At 37.5% G+C, this 16,678-nt stretch overlaps 1 protein-coding gene across 2 annotated transcripts in view; it reads right to left on the reverse strand.

Annotated features, from left to right (window-relative positions):
* NWD2 (NACHT and WD repeat domain containing 2) overlaps window positions 1-16,678 on the reverse strand; it is a 136,650-nt gene that overhangs the window by 64,814 nt on the left and 55,158 nt on the right. Inside the window, exon 3 of one of the 2 annotated variants that reach the window (XM_036418739.2) lies at window positions 1,660-1,776. In XM_036418739.2, the coding sequence (XP_036274632.1) occupies window positions 1,660-1,776 (117 nt within the window). Of the gene's footprint in view, window positions 1-1,659; window positions 1,779-16,678 lie in introns of those variants that run through there. The other variant, XM_036418743.2, reaches the window with a different exon arrangement.

Genomic DNA, 16,678 nt, shown 5'->3' on the forward strand with positions numbered 1-16,678 from the left:
TCTCCCTGCTCTGTCTTCTGCCATACACTCAGGAGCCATTGGAGGTCTTCAAATATGTCAGATCACTTTAGTATTCAGCTTAAAACACTGGTGCTTCTCATATCATTCAAAGTAAAAATAATATATTTATAGCCAACTTTGAGATAATACCCAGGATATGGTCTGCACACTTAACTGTCCTGCTTTCTGGTCCCTGAACATGCCAATCATATTCCCAACTCCTCTCCCTGAAGGCTCTGTCTAAACATCCACTGGCTTCTTTCCCAACTCTCTTCCTGTCTCCCTTCCAAAGTCACCTTCTGAGGGAGGCCTTCCCCAACGACTCTACAGGAAACCTGTCGCCTCACTGCTGTTCCCGCTCTTCCCTCCTTTCTGTATTTCGCTCCATAGCACTTCTCACCATCTGGCTTGTTTCTTTTACATTCTCCTTTGATATTTGCTTGCTCTCTCCCTTTCCCCCCTATAAGAAATCAAGCTCTGTGAGGGTAGAATGTACCATGTTTTATCTTCTAAGTTTGGTTCTAAGGTTAAATCATGTGAAACTGGCCCACAAAATTACTACTACAGCATATGGGTCAACCTACCATGCCCCCAGCACTGAGAGCAGCCCCTGGTGCAGAGTAGCATTTAGTAGGTAGTTGGTGAAAAATAAATAAGTTATTCATTTACTGATACTAAAAATATTGTTAAGAGCGTTTATGTACTTTATTATCTCTGGCAAGGACTTAATCAACTGGTCAGGTTTCTAGTGTCATCCCTGTCATCTTGATCCTCTGTGGAGTTGAATACAGGGATATGCAAATAAATATTAGAAGCACTTGTGTTGATACACTGAGACAAGCTTTTAATTGCAAGACTTGGTATTTCCTTCATAGAATTCAATAGTAATTTTGCCCTTCAACTGTCAGAATCAAAGCTTCCTGTGTTGCAAGTTGATGGCAACTTTCCCATCAACTGGTAGGATTTGTTTGGATTCAAGATAAAGTGCTTTAGACAGTTTCTGCACAGTCACCTGCCAGAGACTGACCTTCTGATCTTACTACCCTATGTTTACACAGAGGAGTAAGTATTGTTCAAAAAATGATAATGAATTAATAATAATGTTCTACTCGAATCTGTAGCGTATAATGAACGTCTGGCTGGAAATCTCTGCATAATCAACTTTTTTTTTTTTTTTTTTTTTTTTTTTTTTTTTTTTTTAAACAGAGCATCATCTCCTGTTGGCAGATCTGACGTAGCCTATTTGGTTTACTTGTACATTTCAACAAATGTGCTTAAAGAATGCCAGGAATTATAATGTGGAGACATAGAGATGCCATGATTAAATACAACATAAGAATATATGGGACTATTATTGTAGGACTGATACAGTTATCCCTATTGCTGATCACCCGCATGGCTGAACCTTTTGTCAAGCTCAAGTCATCCCTCCCATTCCCAGTTCAGATTATTCACCGTTAATGTGCAGTCCCTCTTACGGAAAGCTGAGGGTTTCCTTCTCAAACACTGAGGTCAAGAAGACAGCTTGAAATTTTTAAATAGAAACAGAAAAGCAAGTATCCCCACCCTTTTTTAAAGCCCCTTAAGAATCACAAGTCAGCAAAGAATTCTCACATGCATCCACAATCTCATATAAAGCATTAGTTTTTTTATACCCACAACAAAACATGGACCTGCAGAAGTTTTCAAACAATCCTCCAGCAGCTTCATGCGGGCCTTCTGGAGCTCGGGGCTGTCCCACTCGTCTTCGTCCACGCCCCAGTACAGATCTATGACCTGGGGACCAACAGAGGAGGCAGCATTAATTCACCTGGGGGAACCTTATTTACCTGCGGGCTTTATTCTCATGCGCAGTGTTAAGCTAACACGACTTTTAACTTTTCTTCTTGCAGCATTTTTTCCCCTGAGAGAAGGAAAATGATTTTTAAGATCCATTTTTTTAATCCCATGATGGGTTTGGGGTGAACATGACCATTTCTTATGTTCTGATTACACTGTTAACATGGGCCCCGAGAAAATTAAATGTTATATGTCAGTGAAGGCTTTCATCATATTGAAATGGGAACAGGACTTCAAAAAATGTTTGAAAGCAGCTGGAATATGGTTATACATTATCTGAGACAATTAAGTAACAAAGTATGCTACTGAATGTCTTTTAATGTGAGAAGGGAAAACCACAATGTGCATCAATATATATATATATATATATATACACACACACACACACACACACATACATATATACACACACATACACACACACACACATACACACACACACACACACACACACACACACACACATATATATATATATATATATATATATATATATATATTTATACTGACCTGAAGTTAAACATCTACATTTCTTTGTTTTCTTTTCTTACTTTCTTATTTTTAAAAAAAGAACCTGTTATTATTATGGTTGATCACATAGGGACAAACATTTTGTTTACATCTGTGTTATCTATGAGCAACCTTGCTTTCATCAATACATACCTGAAAACCATGTGTTGGGAAGCAATGAAAGGTATGGCTTACTAAGAAGGGAGGATAATAGGAGCTTCTATCTCCTCACTTCAAAGGCTACAGGGAAGATTCTGAGAGTCTGTAAGAACTTTTGCAAGTACACGCTTTGAAAAATTCACTACGGAGAGCAGTATGGGTTTTACTCCCTTTACTCAACTGCTATCTGCATAAGGTAAATGTTTCCAGTCGTAGCTTTGAAGAGTTCTTCTTTTCCTTCCCTTTTTCACACAGCAGAAAAAGACCCTCCCCTCCTTACTGGTTGTTTGTGTGGCATTCAATGAGATGGAAGCACTCCAAGGAGAAGCCGGGGATTTTGTGTGCTTCCCGGCCATGGCCCCACACAGGTGTTTTTATCTACCTGCATTTAAGGTTTTAGAGATTGAACAGCTTCTTTAAAAAACATCCCCCCAGCCCAGTCCATGAATTTCACAATTTATGAAACTATCAGCTGACTTTGGGTTCTTCCCTTTAATCTACCTTAGAAGATTTAATCACAATATTAAGGAAGGATACATCTGGAATTTTGCCATCACTGTCCAATATGAGAGCCTTTAGCTGTGCTATTTAAAATTCAATATAAATTAATTAAAAATTCAGTCTTCAAATGCTCAATAGTAACATGTGGCTATTGACTACCATGCTGGAAGGCAGAGATATGGAATACTTTACCATCATATAAAGTTTAATTGGACTGAACTGTAAATTACTGAGATTCATATACTGAAATAATTAGAACAAGATATTTCGGCCATCGGCCATCGGCCATCTGCCATCTACCAAAGTAAACACACGCTAACTGCAATGCAAATGGTAACTCTTAGTTGTGCCATGCATGAGCGAACAACTATACATAGAGCCTGGTCTCCATCCTTTTGGCTGACACTGTTTGAATATATCTGAGGAAAAGTCTGATTTAGAACAAATGAAGAGAAACAAAAATGTATTTATGAATTTGGAAATATGTAAATATGAAGATTAATAGAACAAAAGATATATATATATATATACCTATTCTCTCACCTTCTTTTAATGACAAAATTATTGAATATATAAAGTAATAATTATAACAGTATGTCAGTGGGTTTGTAACATATATAGATGTCACATATGTAACAAGAGTACAAAAGGGAATGGAGTTACATAGAAATAATCTTTCTATAGCTCACTGGAATTAACTTAGCATAAATTACAAGTAGATTCTGATAAGATGTAAAATAACTACAAAGAAAAGAATTAAAAAAAAGTGAAAAAAATCATCAAAGGAATTAAAATGTTACACCAGAAAATATTCACTTAGTACAAAGCAAAGAAGTAAAGGAGGAACACAAAAGATATGAAACATAGAAAAAAAAAGTCAAATGGCAAATGTAAATCCAACCAACTACACCAATAATACAATTAAGCATGATTGGATTAAACCATCATGTCAAAGGCAGACCATGTAAAAACAAGACCCCCCTATATGTAATCTAAAGGAGACAGACTTAGCTCAAATAGGCTGAAAGTAAAAGGGTAGAAAAGGATACACCATACAGCAACCATAAGAAACCACATGTCTATACTAATATCAAACAAAAGAGATAGCAATAACGAGGGCCATTTTATGATAAAAGTGTCAATCCATCAGAAGGTATAACAATTATAAATGTATTTGCTACTAACAATAAAGCATTAATATACATGAAGCACAAACTGCCATAAATGATGGGAGAAACATACATTTCAATTATCACAGCTGGAAACTTGAATATCTCACATTCAATAATGGCAATAACAACTAGGAAGAAGGTCAACAAAACTAGAGGAGTGGAATAATACTATAATCTAACATTTCCAGAGAACAATGTACCCAACAACAACAGAATATACATTGTTCTTAAGTACACACAAGACAGTCTCCAGGATAGAACACAAAATAAATCATAAAACAAGGCCCTATAAACTTCATCAGATTTAAATTATATAAAGAAATGTTCTCTGAATATAATTCAGTGATGTTAGAAATCAATAATAGAAAGAAATTTGGAAAATTCACAAATATATAGAAAATAACACAATCTTAAATAACCTATGAATCAAAAAATAAATCACATGGGTTTCAGTTAAAGCAGCATTTAAAAGGAAATGTATAGCTGTAAACACCTATATTTAAAAAGACCTCAAATCATTAATCTAACTTTTTACCTTAAGATAGCAGAAAGCAAGCAGAAGGAAAGAAATCATAGAGTACAATGAAAATTAATGAAACAATTGAGAAAATCAATGAAACCAAATAAAACAATTGAGAAAATCAATGAAACCAAAAGTTGGTTCTTTGAGACCAACAAAATAGACAAAACTTTAGCTGGGTTGACCAAAAACAAAACAGAAACTAACAAAAAAACAAGAGCCAGGAGACTCAAAAATTACTAACATCAGCAGTGAAAGGGAGGCCATTGCTGTTGAGTTCGCAGGAGAAAAAATTAAATAATACTATGAACAACTGTATGCCAATGTATAAAACTGGCAAATTTCTAGAGAGACACAGTTACATAAATTGACTCTGGACAAAATAGAAAATGTGAAGACATTTTTAATGAGATTAAATAGTAATTTTTAAAAACTGCACAAGAAATAAAGCTTAGTTCCATGTAGATGTGCTGCGAAAATTTGCCAAACTTATAAAAAAGAATTAATACCAATTCTTCACAGCATCCCCCAAATTAGAAGAGAACACTTTCCAATGTATTCTATGATACCAAGGTCAGATAAGTAAACCAGGAAACTATAGAGCTATATCACTTATGAATATAAAACAAATATCCTCAACAAAAATACCAGAAAACCTATTCAGCAACATATATAAAGGATTATACAACACAACTATGTGGAATTGAACTCAGCAATGCAAGGTTGATTTACCATCAGAAAATCAACTAATATACTACACTATATATTAATAGAATAATGGACAAAAGCCATATGAGCAATCTCAATAGACAGAAACATCTGATAAAATCCAACACCCCTTGATGATAAAAACATTCAAAATTGGGAATAGAAATTAACTTCATAAGCCTAAATAAAAGGCATGCATGAAAAAAACTACACCTAATATAACGTTTAAGACAAAGCTTTCTCCGTAAGATTAGGAATGTGAGAAGGATGTCTATTCTCAGTGCTTTTTATTCAATACTGTACTTAAGGTTCCAGCTAGGGCAATTAGGTAGAAAAAAGAAATAAAATACATCAGATAGGAAAGGAAGAAGTAGATTTATCTTTATTCAAAGATGACATGATTTTGTGGTTAACCCTTGAAAAACATGGAAGTTAGAGGTGCTGAACCCTATGCAGTAAAAAATCTGAATGTAACTTTTGAGTCCCCCCAAAATTAACTACTAATAGCCTACTGTTGACCAGAAGCCTTACTGATAACACACTACTGATTAACACATTTTGTATGTGTTTTATATACTGTACCCTTACAATGAAGCTAAAGAAAACAAAATGTTAAGAAAATCATAAGGGAGAAAAAATGCATTTACAGTATTTATTGAAAAAAAAAATCCACGTGTAATAGTACCCACAAGTTCAAACTCATGTAGTTCAAAGGTCAACTGCATATGGAAAATCCTAAGGAAACCATTAAATATCTGTAGAAACTAGTGAGTTGAACAAGGTTATAGGATATAAGATCAATATACAAAAACCAGTTGTACTTCTATACAATAGCAATGAGCAATCAAAGGTGAAATTAAAAAATTTAAATTCCATTTAAAAGCACATCAGAAAGAACAAAAAAATTAGTTTAGGAAATGTAAAATTTATACTCTAAAAATTACAAAACACAAAGAAGATCTGAATAAACTAAAAAACATGTCTTGTGAATGAATTGGGAGACAATGTGTTAAGTTGACAAAATTTATCTGCAGACGAAGGGCAATCATTATGAAACTCTTAGCTGACATTTATAGAAATTGACAAGCTGATCCCAAAATTCATATGGAAATTCAAGAGACCCAGAATAGCCAAAATAATCTTTTGTAAAAGAATAATAAAGTTGAAGGACTCGAGCTTCCAGATTTCAAACTTACTATAAAGCTACAATAATTAAGACAGGGTAGTATTAGCATTAGGATATCTAATAGAATAAAATTGAGAATTCAGAAATAAATCATCACACTTAGGGCCAATTTATTTCAACAAAGGTGCCAAAACAATTCAAGGAGGAATAGTTTTTTTCAACAAATGGTACTGGGGCAACCAGATATCCACATGGGAAAGAATAGTTTTGACCCCTACCTCACTCCATATACAAAATATAACTCAAAACAGATCATAGATATAGAGTTAAAATTATAAAACTCTAGTTTTTAAAAAATATAGGGTATCTCTTTGTGACCTTGGATTTGACAATGGTTTCCTAGATATGAGAGCAAAATACAAGTGATCAAAACAAAAAAGATAAATTGAATTTCTTCAAAATTAAAAAATTCTTGTGCTTCAAAGGACTCATAAAGAAAGCAAAAGAGCACCCTCAAAGTGGAAGAAAACATTTGCAAATTATATATTTGGTAGCGGACTTGTATCTAGAATATATAAGGAACACCTACAACTCAATAAAAGGATTGGACAAAAAATATGAGTGGATATTTCTTCACAGAGTATATACAGATTGCCAATAAACATATTAAAAAATGTTCAATATAATTAGTCACCAGGGAAGTGCAAATTCAAACTTCAAAAAGATAACACTTTATATCCCTTAGGATGGACATACATGGAGTGGCCAGATTATTATGATCTCTGAATGCATAATAATCTGGCTACTCATGCATGGGTTGGGGGTCTGGCCAGGGAGTCACAGGGAGGGGATATGGGGGGTTGGCCGGCCTGCCTGCTGGTCGAACTCCTGGTCGAGAGGAAAATTTGCATATTAGCCTTTTATTATATAGGATATACACTGAGTGGCCAGATTATTATGCATTCAGAGATCATCATAATCCTGCCACTCAGTGTAAGTGTTGATGAGGATATGGAGCAATTGGAACTTTCATACATTGCTGGTGGGACTATACAATGATGCAGCCACTTTGGAAAACAGTCTTGGCAGTTCCTTAGATGGTTAAACTAAGTTACCACATGATCCAGCAATCCTCCTAGGTATATACCCAACTGAAATGAAAACATGTACACATAAAAACTTGAACTTGAATATTTATAGCAGCATTACTTATAATAATCAAAAAGTGGAATATAAATGTCTATCAAGTTATCAATGGAGACATAAAACGGTATATTCATACATATACTGGCAATAAAAAGTAATGAAATACCGGCCCAAGGCCACAAAGCAAGGAGGAACCTTGAAAACATTATGCTAAGTGCAAGAAGCCAGTCATAAAAGAACATTTATAGAAATGATTCCATTTATATAAAATGTCTAAAACAGGCAAATCTATACAGACGAAAAGTAGATTAATGGTTGCCCAGAACTGGGAGGAAGGGGAATTGGGCAATTAGGGAGGCACAGATTTCCTTTAGGAGTGATGAAAACATTCTAAAATTGACGTGGGTCACTTTGTACTTCTAATTTGTATTGTGATTTTGTACAGGCCTTACATCCTCTATTCATAGTAGAACTGAGTGCACGAATAGTGTAAGTTTAAGTCAAGCACTTGGTCTATTAAGAGTTGGATGGTGAGATCTAACGACCAATATGTGTAGATCAAATGACCAGGGCAAAAGTTGAAACAAGGCTTTCACTTATATTTTAAAATAGAAGCTTGAATGCCACACTATTTGCTGTGAATGGCAGTCTTTTAGTAATAGTTTTTGCACCAGTTATTCCCTTAGACTTAGAGTTTGGTCAGCCCTGTCTTCTTCCAAGCCTTCATAACTCATTTCTTCATGTCAGGAGTTCTGTTTAAATATTCTCCTCCTCCCAGCTTTGCTCCCTTAATGCGTGTTTTTTTTTTCTCTCTCTCAAATATCTTTATGGGCAGACCATGATGAAAAAAGATAAAAATCAAGCAACCGTGAAGATAGGGGAAGAAATAAATAAATGAGACATCTGACTTATGCAACACGAAACACCATTTGGGCAAACGATACTCCATGTATTTGCATGATCAATAACTGGCACAAAGTGGCTGGAACCCAAAGTGCTCAACAAGACAAGATTTATTATATACTTAAAAAATTAAGTTTTAGCTTTTAGCTTAATGTCCAGGCACTGCAGACACTGGAATCTAATTTACTATTTATTAGAATACTAAGTTGTTGACAGCACATTTTATGTGCCTTTACTTATTTCATCGTTAAGTAGAAAAGCTCAGGAAAGTAATTTGATTTTATCTCTTTTTACTTAAAACCATCTAACTTGTTTTAAACTATTTTTAGGGAAAGTAATTTATCATGCTTATGATAATGTGCTGAATTGGTCTGCAAACAAAAATGCAGCAGATACAAGCCCTAACAAATTTTAACTGCTTGAAATTATACATAATAATTTAAATACAAAGATTACTGAACAAACAATAGAGCAAACTATACGGAACAAATCGTAACCTCATGCTTTACAGAGAAAGAAAACAAAACCAAGATTTGAATTCATAATGGCTTCACACTATTTTCTTCAAAGAGCTTTTCAATTTAAATTGTTTTCCAAAATATCTTCTCATGCCCTATGACATTACTGAAGAGAACAAAAATGTAAATATAGAGACAATAGCACTGATTTAGTTTCTGAACAAGGATAATCCTGAAATGAAGGTTGTTCCTCAAAGTTATTACAATGGAAAGCTACACACACATTCCAATGATCCTGCCACTGCCAAGGGCATATTCTCTGTAAGAATCATCACATTTGATATTGAAAACAAACAAACAAAGAAAAAACAACTCCTGTCACTTTATTGTTGGAGTTTGTTTTTGTTACAAATGTTATTGCTCCTGCTTTAATAGCCTTTAAATCTATAAGACATGGCTCTGAAAAGACCTTTCACTCTTAAAAAATCCAATCTATTCTTAAAGGGACTGTATCTGCCACTACTAAAAATATCCAGAACAACACAGAGCAGGTTCAGAAAGATTTGGACAGAAACATTCTTGTGCTATGGACGTGACCTTCAAGGTCAATACAGAGGTGAAGTCAGCACTCATTTGAATTGGCTTAGGCAGTTGTGTCCCATGACTAGAATGTTCATCTCATAGGATTAGGTGAGCAACGAAGAGTCTAAAACCTCAGACTAGGTTTGTCAGATACTGTTTGCCCCTGGTGAGTTATGCTTTATAGACATGGTAATTCTCACTCTAGTTAGGATGCCTTCCCCCAGATTAATGGTATATAAGAAAACACACCCCCCCACTTCAGGTCTACTCACCCATATCCAAGGTTGTACTACAACTACTGCAAATACTGACTTTAGGTCACTTGTAGGACATGGAATATATGGGATCATAACTAAGACACACATTTCTGGGAAAATCAGGTCCTTTATAGAGCCCAGGAAAGACTGCCTGGCCCCAATGGACATATACAATCACTAGAAGGAAAGAGGGTCCCAAAGCATGAGGTGGGATGATGCTTCATTCAGAGTCTCATGAAGACGGCAAACGGCTCAGACCTGATGCCTCTCTGTCTTGGGCGAGTTAGCCTCTGGGCAGTTTTAACAATTATTGATGGTCAGGAAAATCTGACCATCAGCTAAGGCAGGCCCCCTGCCTAGAAAGGCTTAATGAACACGGAGGCAGAGAGAAGGGACCAGGAGTTGCTGGAGGCACAGAAGGAGCCATAAGCCAGAATCCACAGGGCACCTGTGTGGAGTATGATAAGCTGGAGAACTCACTGCACAAAGGAAGCTCAGCCAGGTTCCAGCTAGGTAGGATATCTGGCCTCCAACAAAGGATAGTGACTGAGTGAAACCCAGCACTGGCTCTGTGCTTCCTGCTCACTATTGTTTATGATCGTCTTCTCTGTGAGACTGCGAACTCCATGAGGGCAGGAACCATGCCTATTTTAAAGACTCTGCTATCCACCGCATCCCCACAACTCTGCCTGGTGCAGATCAGAGGCTCAAGAAAGTCTGTGAATAAATGAATAAAGTTCCTTGGACCAAGCACCTTAATCTGCTGCTGGGGAACTAGGACAGACATTAGTGAGGAAAAAAGACACAAGCCTGAAGGAGACTGCATAGGAGACTGATCTTCAGATAGGGTAAGAGGGACTTCTAGACAGAACACCACCACAAATGTGACATGGCCTGCCCATTGGGAGATGAGGTCACAGCATCATAATTCTGGGAGCTGGATGGAAACAAAGATCAGGTAGAAGAAGAGTTTCAGTTACTTTTCAATGGCTTATAAAAAACTAGAGGCCCAGTGCACGATATTCATGCATGGGTAGGGTTCCTAGGCCTGGCCGGCGGTCAGGGCTGATCGGGGCCTTCCAGCTGCCAGCCAGGGCCTTCCCTCATTCTGTGCTGCGCACATCACAGCAAGTGATTCAATACCCTGTCTCCCAGTTTAACTCCCAAGGGGACACTTTGTATATTAGCCTTTTATATATATAGAAGACTAGCAGCCAAGTACATGAAATTGGTGCATGGGGGAGGTCCCCTCAGCCCAGCCTGCACCCTCTCCAATCTGGGATTGCAGACTCCTAACTGCTCACCTGTCTGCCTGCCTGACTGCCCCTAACTGCCGCCCCCCGCCAGTCTGGTTGTCCCCAAATGCCCCCTCACCCCCCTCGCTGGACTAGCTGGCCCATATAGCCTGCTGTTTAATCATTTGATCATCCCTCACTAACTCCCCTGCCGGCCTGGTCACCCCATACAGCCTGCTGTTTGGTCATCGATCTGGTTGTTTAGGTCATGATGGCCCCTGGCATTTTATATATTAGGATTATTGACAAAGTAAACCTCTTTTAATGAATTTTCTTTTTACTTTGCAAATACTTGTTAAAAGCTCTCCTCTCTTTCCTGTAAGAAATAAAAAAATGAGAATGGAAAGAAATAGCTACCCTGTGTTCAGAATTTGACAAAAGCTTCATGATGACTATACGTTATAGGGACACTTAAATGTCATCTGTAAATGGGATTCTGTTTATTAAAGGATTCATCTTATTGGGTGGTTTCCAGTGTTGGGGTAATCAGCCACAATTGAGCAGAATTAAACATTCAGCAAAGTACAGCTCCTCCAGTAAATCTTCCCACAATGCCACTGCTCTCTACTTAGAAACATATTAGGCAGAAGAGTGTCTATACACACCAAGGAACAGAACAACAACAATGCTATCTTGGGAGGTCAGGCATGAGAATTCCAGAAGAGCCATTCATGATGCAAAGGCAGTGAGCTGATTATTTTAAATTAAAATGGAGCAATTGAAGGTCAATTATGACATAATGTTTTCCTTCCCTTCTTCCATCTCTGTTCCTCTTCCTTCCCCCTTTTTATAAACTGACTCATGGATGAGAGAAAGATGTTGTTACATTTTCACATAATGTTAACTTGGCAAAACCTTCTCGAGTTGTGATAGACAGTATCGAAACGCAAAGTGAGCTAGACAAATCGCAGAGCTGGTCCGAGGGAAATGATGTGTGGTTCAACGAGAGGATATGCCTTTCACCTGAGAAAGAAGCGGACATCTGATTACTAGGAAATGGAAAAGGGCAGATTAGTTGACAACATGGAGAAAAGACCAAGGGCGTCACAACAGGTCCTGTCAGTTATAAAGCCAACGGTGTGTTTTGGCCACGCAGGAAGCAAAATGCATTTTGAGATTCCTCAGTAGGCAGGCAGTTGGGAGGAAAAATGTGTGCACCGGAGGAGATGGGGCTCCTTTTAAACCGGGAAGGATGTGGTGAGAGAAGAAAGAAGCGATGGAAAAAAGGTAGGTGGAAACAGCTCCTGAAGAACCTTCAGAGTGACACTAATTGTTCAATTTAGTAAATATTAGCAAGGTCAAGCCAGTATAAGACTCACATAATTTAACTTAACCTAGAACTCTGATGTGCACAGAGAATGTAACTGTTTGTTTAGTCTAAAAGGAGTATGGGTTTCCTGCCCAAGTCTTCATCCAGCCTCTGGTGGAGTGCCTTCCATGTGCCAGACACTTTGTGTTGTTGCATTGAATTCTCATAACAATCCTGGGAAATAAACACTGTCCCACTCATTTTACAGAGAGGTCAACTGTAAAATGGATTATTGTCAAACTAAACCTCTTTTAATGAATTTTCTTTAAATTCTAAAAATGTGGTCTGAGATCAAGCTCTCTGCCCAGCGTCATAGGACTCGTAATTTGTGGACCCAGATTCTGAATCCTTGTCTAACAGAAAAATGTATGCTGTTTCCTCTAGACCTAATAATGAAATAATGTGTATCAATTTATGGAATCTAAAATATCAGTTGTAGGATGCTCCAATAATGTACATTCCATTAAAAAAGATGCACTGCCAATCACATCATCACATATGACACCCACTAATTTGTAAGACGAATCCTGATTTCTGAGATGTCAAAATGGGAGGAAAAGAATGCCTCTTACAATGATTGAAATCTGGTCAGTATTGTTTAAAGAATATCATCTGAGCAGCTGTAAACAATTTGGACCAGAACACACAAACACCCCAAGGTAAGGTAAGGTAGGAAGAGGTTGCCACTGTCATTCAGCTGCTAAGAGAAGGAAGCCTGAGTAAAGACAGAGCCTAGTGACATGGAAAGAGAAGGCAAACTTCTAAGAAACATGTTGACAAAGGTAAGGGCACTTACTGAACATTGGTAAGTCAAATAACCTATCATTTAAACGCCTTGCTTTTTCCTGAAGCCGTGTGTGTTCTCTGCTCTGAGTGGGGCTGCTATTCTTTCCATTCAGTTGTTTCCATCTCTGAGCAGTCAGCCTACATATTTATTACACACAGAATTGAAGGTTTGGAGCATTTTCATTAATCATCTTAGTTGAAAAGTAAAAAGGACGTACTAGAAAACAGACTGCCACGTGGACAGATAGATAAAAGTATGTGTAATTCCATATCCTATCAATTTAGTTTAATAAAGATTTAACTAAATAGCCTACTATGTGCCAGATACTTGATTAATCATTGGGAGAAGATGAATAAGACACATCCAGCCATGATAACTTTCTGATCCTACAGACAGATGATGAAAAAATTTACTTAACCAGGTGTCTCATTGTCTCCCCTGCTCTAGTCCCATGGTAGGCAAACTGTGGCTCACAAGCCACATACAGCTCTTTGGTCCCTTGAGTGTGGCTCTTCCACAAAATACCACGGCCTAGAAGAGTCTATTCTGAAGAAGTTTAAGTTTAAAAGTCTTGGCTCTCGAAAGAAATGTCAATCATTGTACTTGTTGATATTTGGCTCTGCTGACTAATGAGTTTGCTGACCACTGATCTAGTCCATATCATGACCATTTCTTACCTGAATCACCTTTCTACTTCTACCATTCTTCCCCACCCATTCTAGCACCTCACAGAGCTTGTGTGACTCTTACTCATAAGTCATATAATGCCACTCCTTACTCAGTAAAATTCTAAGTCCTTTAATCTTGGCCCATAAAGTCCCATATGATCTGACTTTGATGCCACTTCCTACAATAATTTCTCTTACTCCACTTTGCTTGGCTTCTTTTCTGTTCCTGGAATATTCTAAACATGCTTATCCCTCAGGCCCTGTTGCCCATACCCAGCACCTTCTTCTCTAATGTCTCCATGACTTGCTCCATCACTTTTTGCAGATCTCTTCTCAAAGGTAGTATTATTACTGAGCCCTTCTCTGGCATACCTTGCCCCCTTATAACTGCTTTACTTTATTAGAAACATTTACTGGAACAAAAGCATCTATTAGCACTGAAATTTATTTGTTGTTCACCTCTTCTAACAATATTGGTTTGCTCTTGTATTTCCAACACTTGCAATGTTGACTGCCATGTGGTCAAGGGTCAACAAATATGTCTTGAATGAACTGGATGAATGGTTGGGAGTTATGCATAGGATTTTAGGGGAGCAAAGAGAAAGGTATAAGACATATTCTGGGAGAGACAGGAGACCAGAGAAGTCTCCCACAAGCAAGTAATATTGGGCTGAGACTTCCTTCATTCACATGCTCATGCACTCATTCATTCATTCATTCATTCAACACATTCGTACGGAGTTTTCATCTGTGAGAGAAACTATTCTAGGACCAGGAATATGGCTGCCACAAAGGCAGACAAGTCCCTGTTCTGTGGAACTTACACTCTACAGGGAGAAAGACAACAAATTAGTGAATGCATGAGCAAACAAGAAAAAAAATCCAACATTGACACATGCAACACAAAGAACTAAAATAGGATGACAGAAAAGCATGCCTAAGTGGTTACTTTAGATTGAGTCATTAAGGCAGTGATATTTTAGTGGAGACATGAAGGACAACAGGAAGATGAGCAGATGAGCAGATGAGCCATTCCATAGAGAGCGAACATCAAGGGCAAAATCCTTAAGTGGGAATGGGCTTCAAGTGTTCAAGGAGCCAGATAGAGGACACGTATCTGCAGGGCAGCAGGCAAGAGGAGAGGGCATGACTTAAGATCAGATAGGAGGATTATTAGGAGTAAATAGACTTGGGAGGTGATACAGGGGAAGAACCAAATTGAAAAACACTGTAGGTGGCAAGGGGCATGACATAGACTGGGATGGTTGAGTAACTCAAGGAAATTAATTTCTCCTGGGTTCACTGCACAGCCAAGGATGGATTCTAGACTTCTGTGTGGGTAAATTGGTTTGTTTTTCTTTCCATGAAGCTTTTGGCACCATATTTTGTTGCAATTGAAAAGAGAACCATCTCTCTAGAAAACATATCGGCATAGAGATCAATAATCTACCAGAAAATACCATACCAATATGTGTATTCTTAGGAGGTTCAGTTATTATATCATTTGGGCTCCTGTTAAGCTTAGAAGCTGGAAAGCCAATGCAACCTTGCATATTTTAATCTAAACACAACCTGAGACCCACTAGTTGTCACCATCCCCATTTTAGATACTAAACTGAAGGACTGGCAGGTTAAGTCACTCAGTGTAGACAGTTGGGGCTCAGTTCCGAGTCTGCTCTGCTCACCACTGTTTGCACTGCTGTCCAGCATCTCATCAACTGATTCATTGCATCTGCCTCAAATAATCTTTGCCATCCATTTACTCCATGAATCTTCTTGCTACAGTTTTTCCTTTGGCATTCTCTGTCTTTTCCGGTGCCTGCCTGTGATTTAGAAAATGTATTTCTCTGTTTTTCTCCTCCACTAGTCCTAATCAATACCATGTTTTATGGAAGGTGTTCTGTAGATCAAAGACTTCCTCCCTCTACTGGCAAAAATGACACAAACCCAAACTCCCTCAATGATGGGATTAATATACTTGCACACATTTCTTCCTTGATAGTAACAACCCCCACGGTTGTCTTTGGGAATCTTGACAGATTGCCATTTTTGTTAGAGTTGCGATAGTATTATCAGCAGAACCAGATTCCTCAAAGAAAGTAATGCTAAACTTACAACAAGAAATCTAATTGAGGTTCACAAGTTATCAAGAAAATGATAAGTACTCAATATGTACTAATATGTCAGAGCCCTGTGGCTGACTAATTACTCGTATGTATTGAGATTGAAGTAATCTGAGATATTACTTTATGCAACATAACAGAAAGCATCATGAGGTCTAACAAGATACAATATACATGATCAAGAGGAAACAAATGAAGGGTGAAATTTCCTTCCACTAACAATGGTGCCCCACAAACCTCTAGTACACATTCTTCACCTAACAATACAAATACATAGTTAAGACCTAGCACAGGGCAATGAAGATTTCCATTGTAAATGAGGTTGCAAAACAGTCTGCCTAAATGTTAATCTGTTGCAGGAGTCATTTCTTTTTTCAATTTTTGGATGTCCAAGAGATCTGAGTTTTCAAGTGCTTTACTATTAGGTGGCCACATCAATGATGTCCCCAGATGCTAGGGTTTTCATAATGTTAGCAATGATATGCGCACTTACTGTCTCTTGTGTTTTCATAAAATTTAGCAGTTAATTTTTTAAATTTTTTTGTAAATGGCAAATTCCTGAAATGCTGAAGGCAAGACAGAAGGCAGGGACTGGCTAGACTGCTGAAAGGAAAT

This window comes from Pipistrellus kuhlii, unplaced genomic scaffold, assembly GCF_014108245.1.
Source record: "Pipistrellus kuhlii isolate mPipKuh1 unplaced genomic scaffold, mPipKuh1.p scaffold_m20_p_1, whole genome shotgun sequence".
Lineage (NCBI taxonomy): Eukaryota > Metazoa > Chordata > Mammalia > Chiroptera > Vespertilionidae > Pipistrellus > Pipistrellus kuhlii.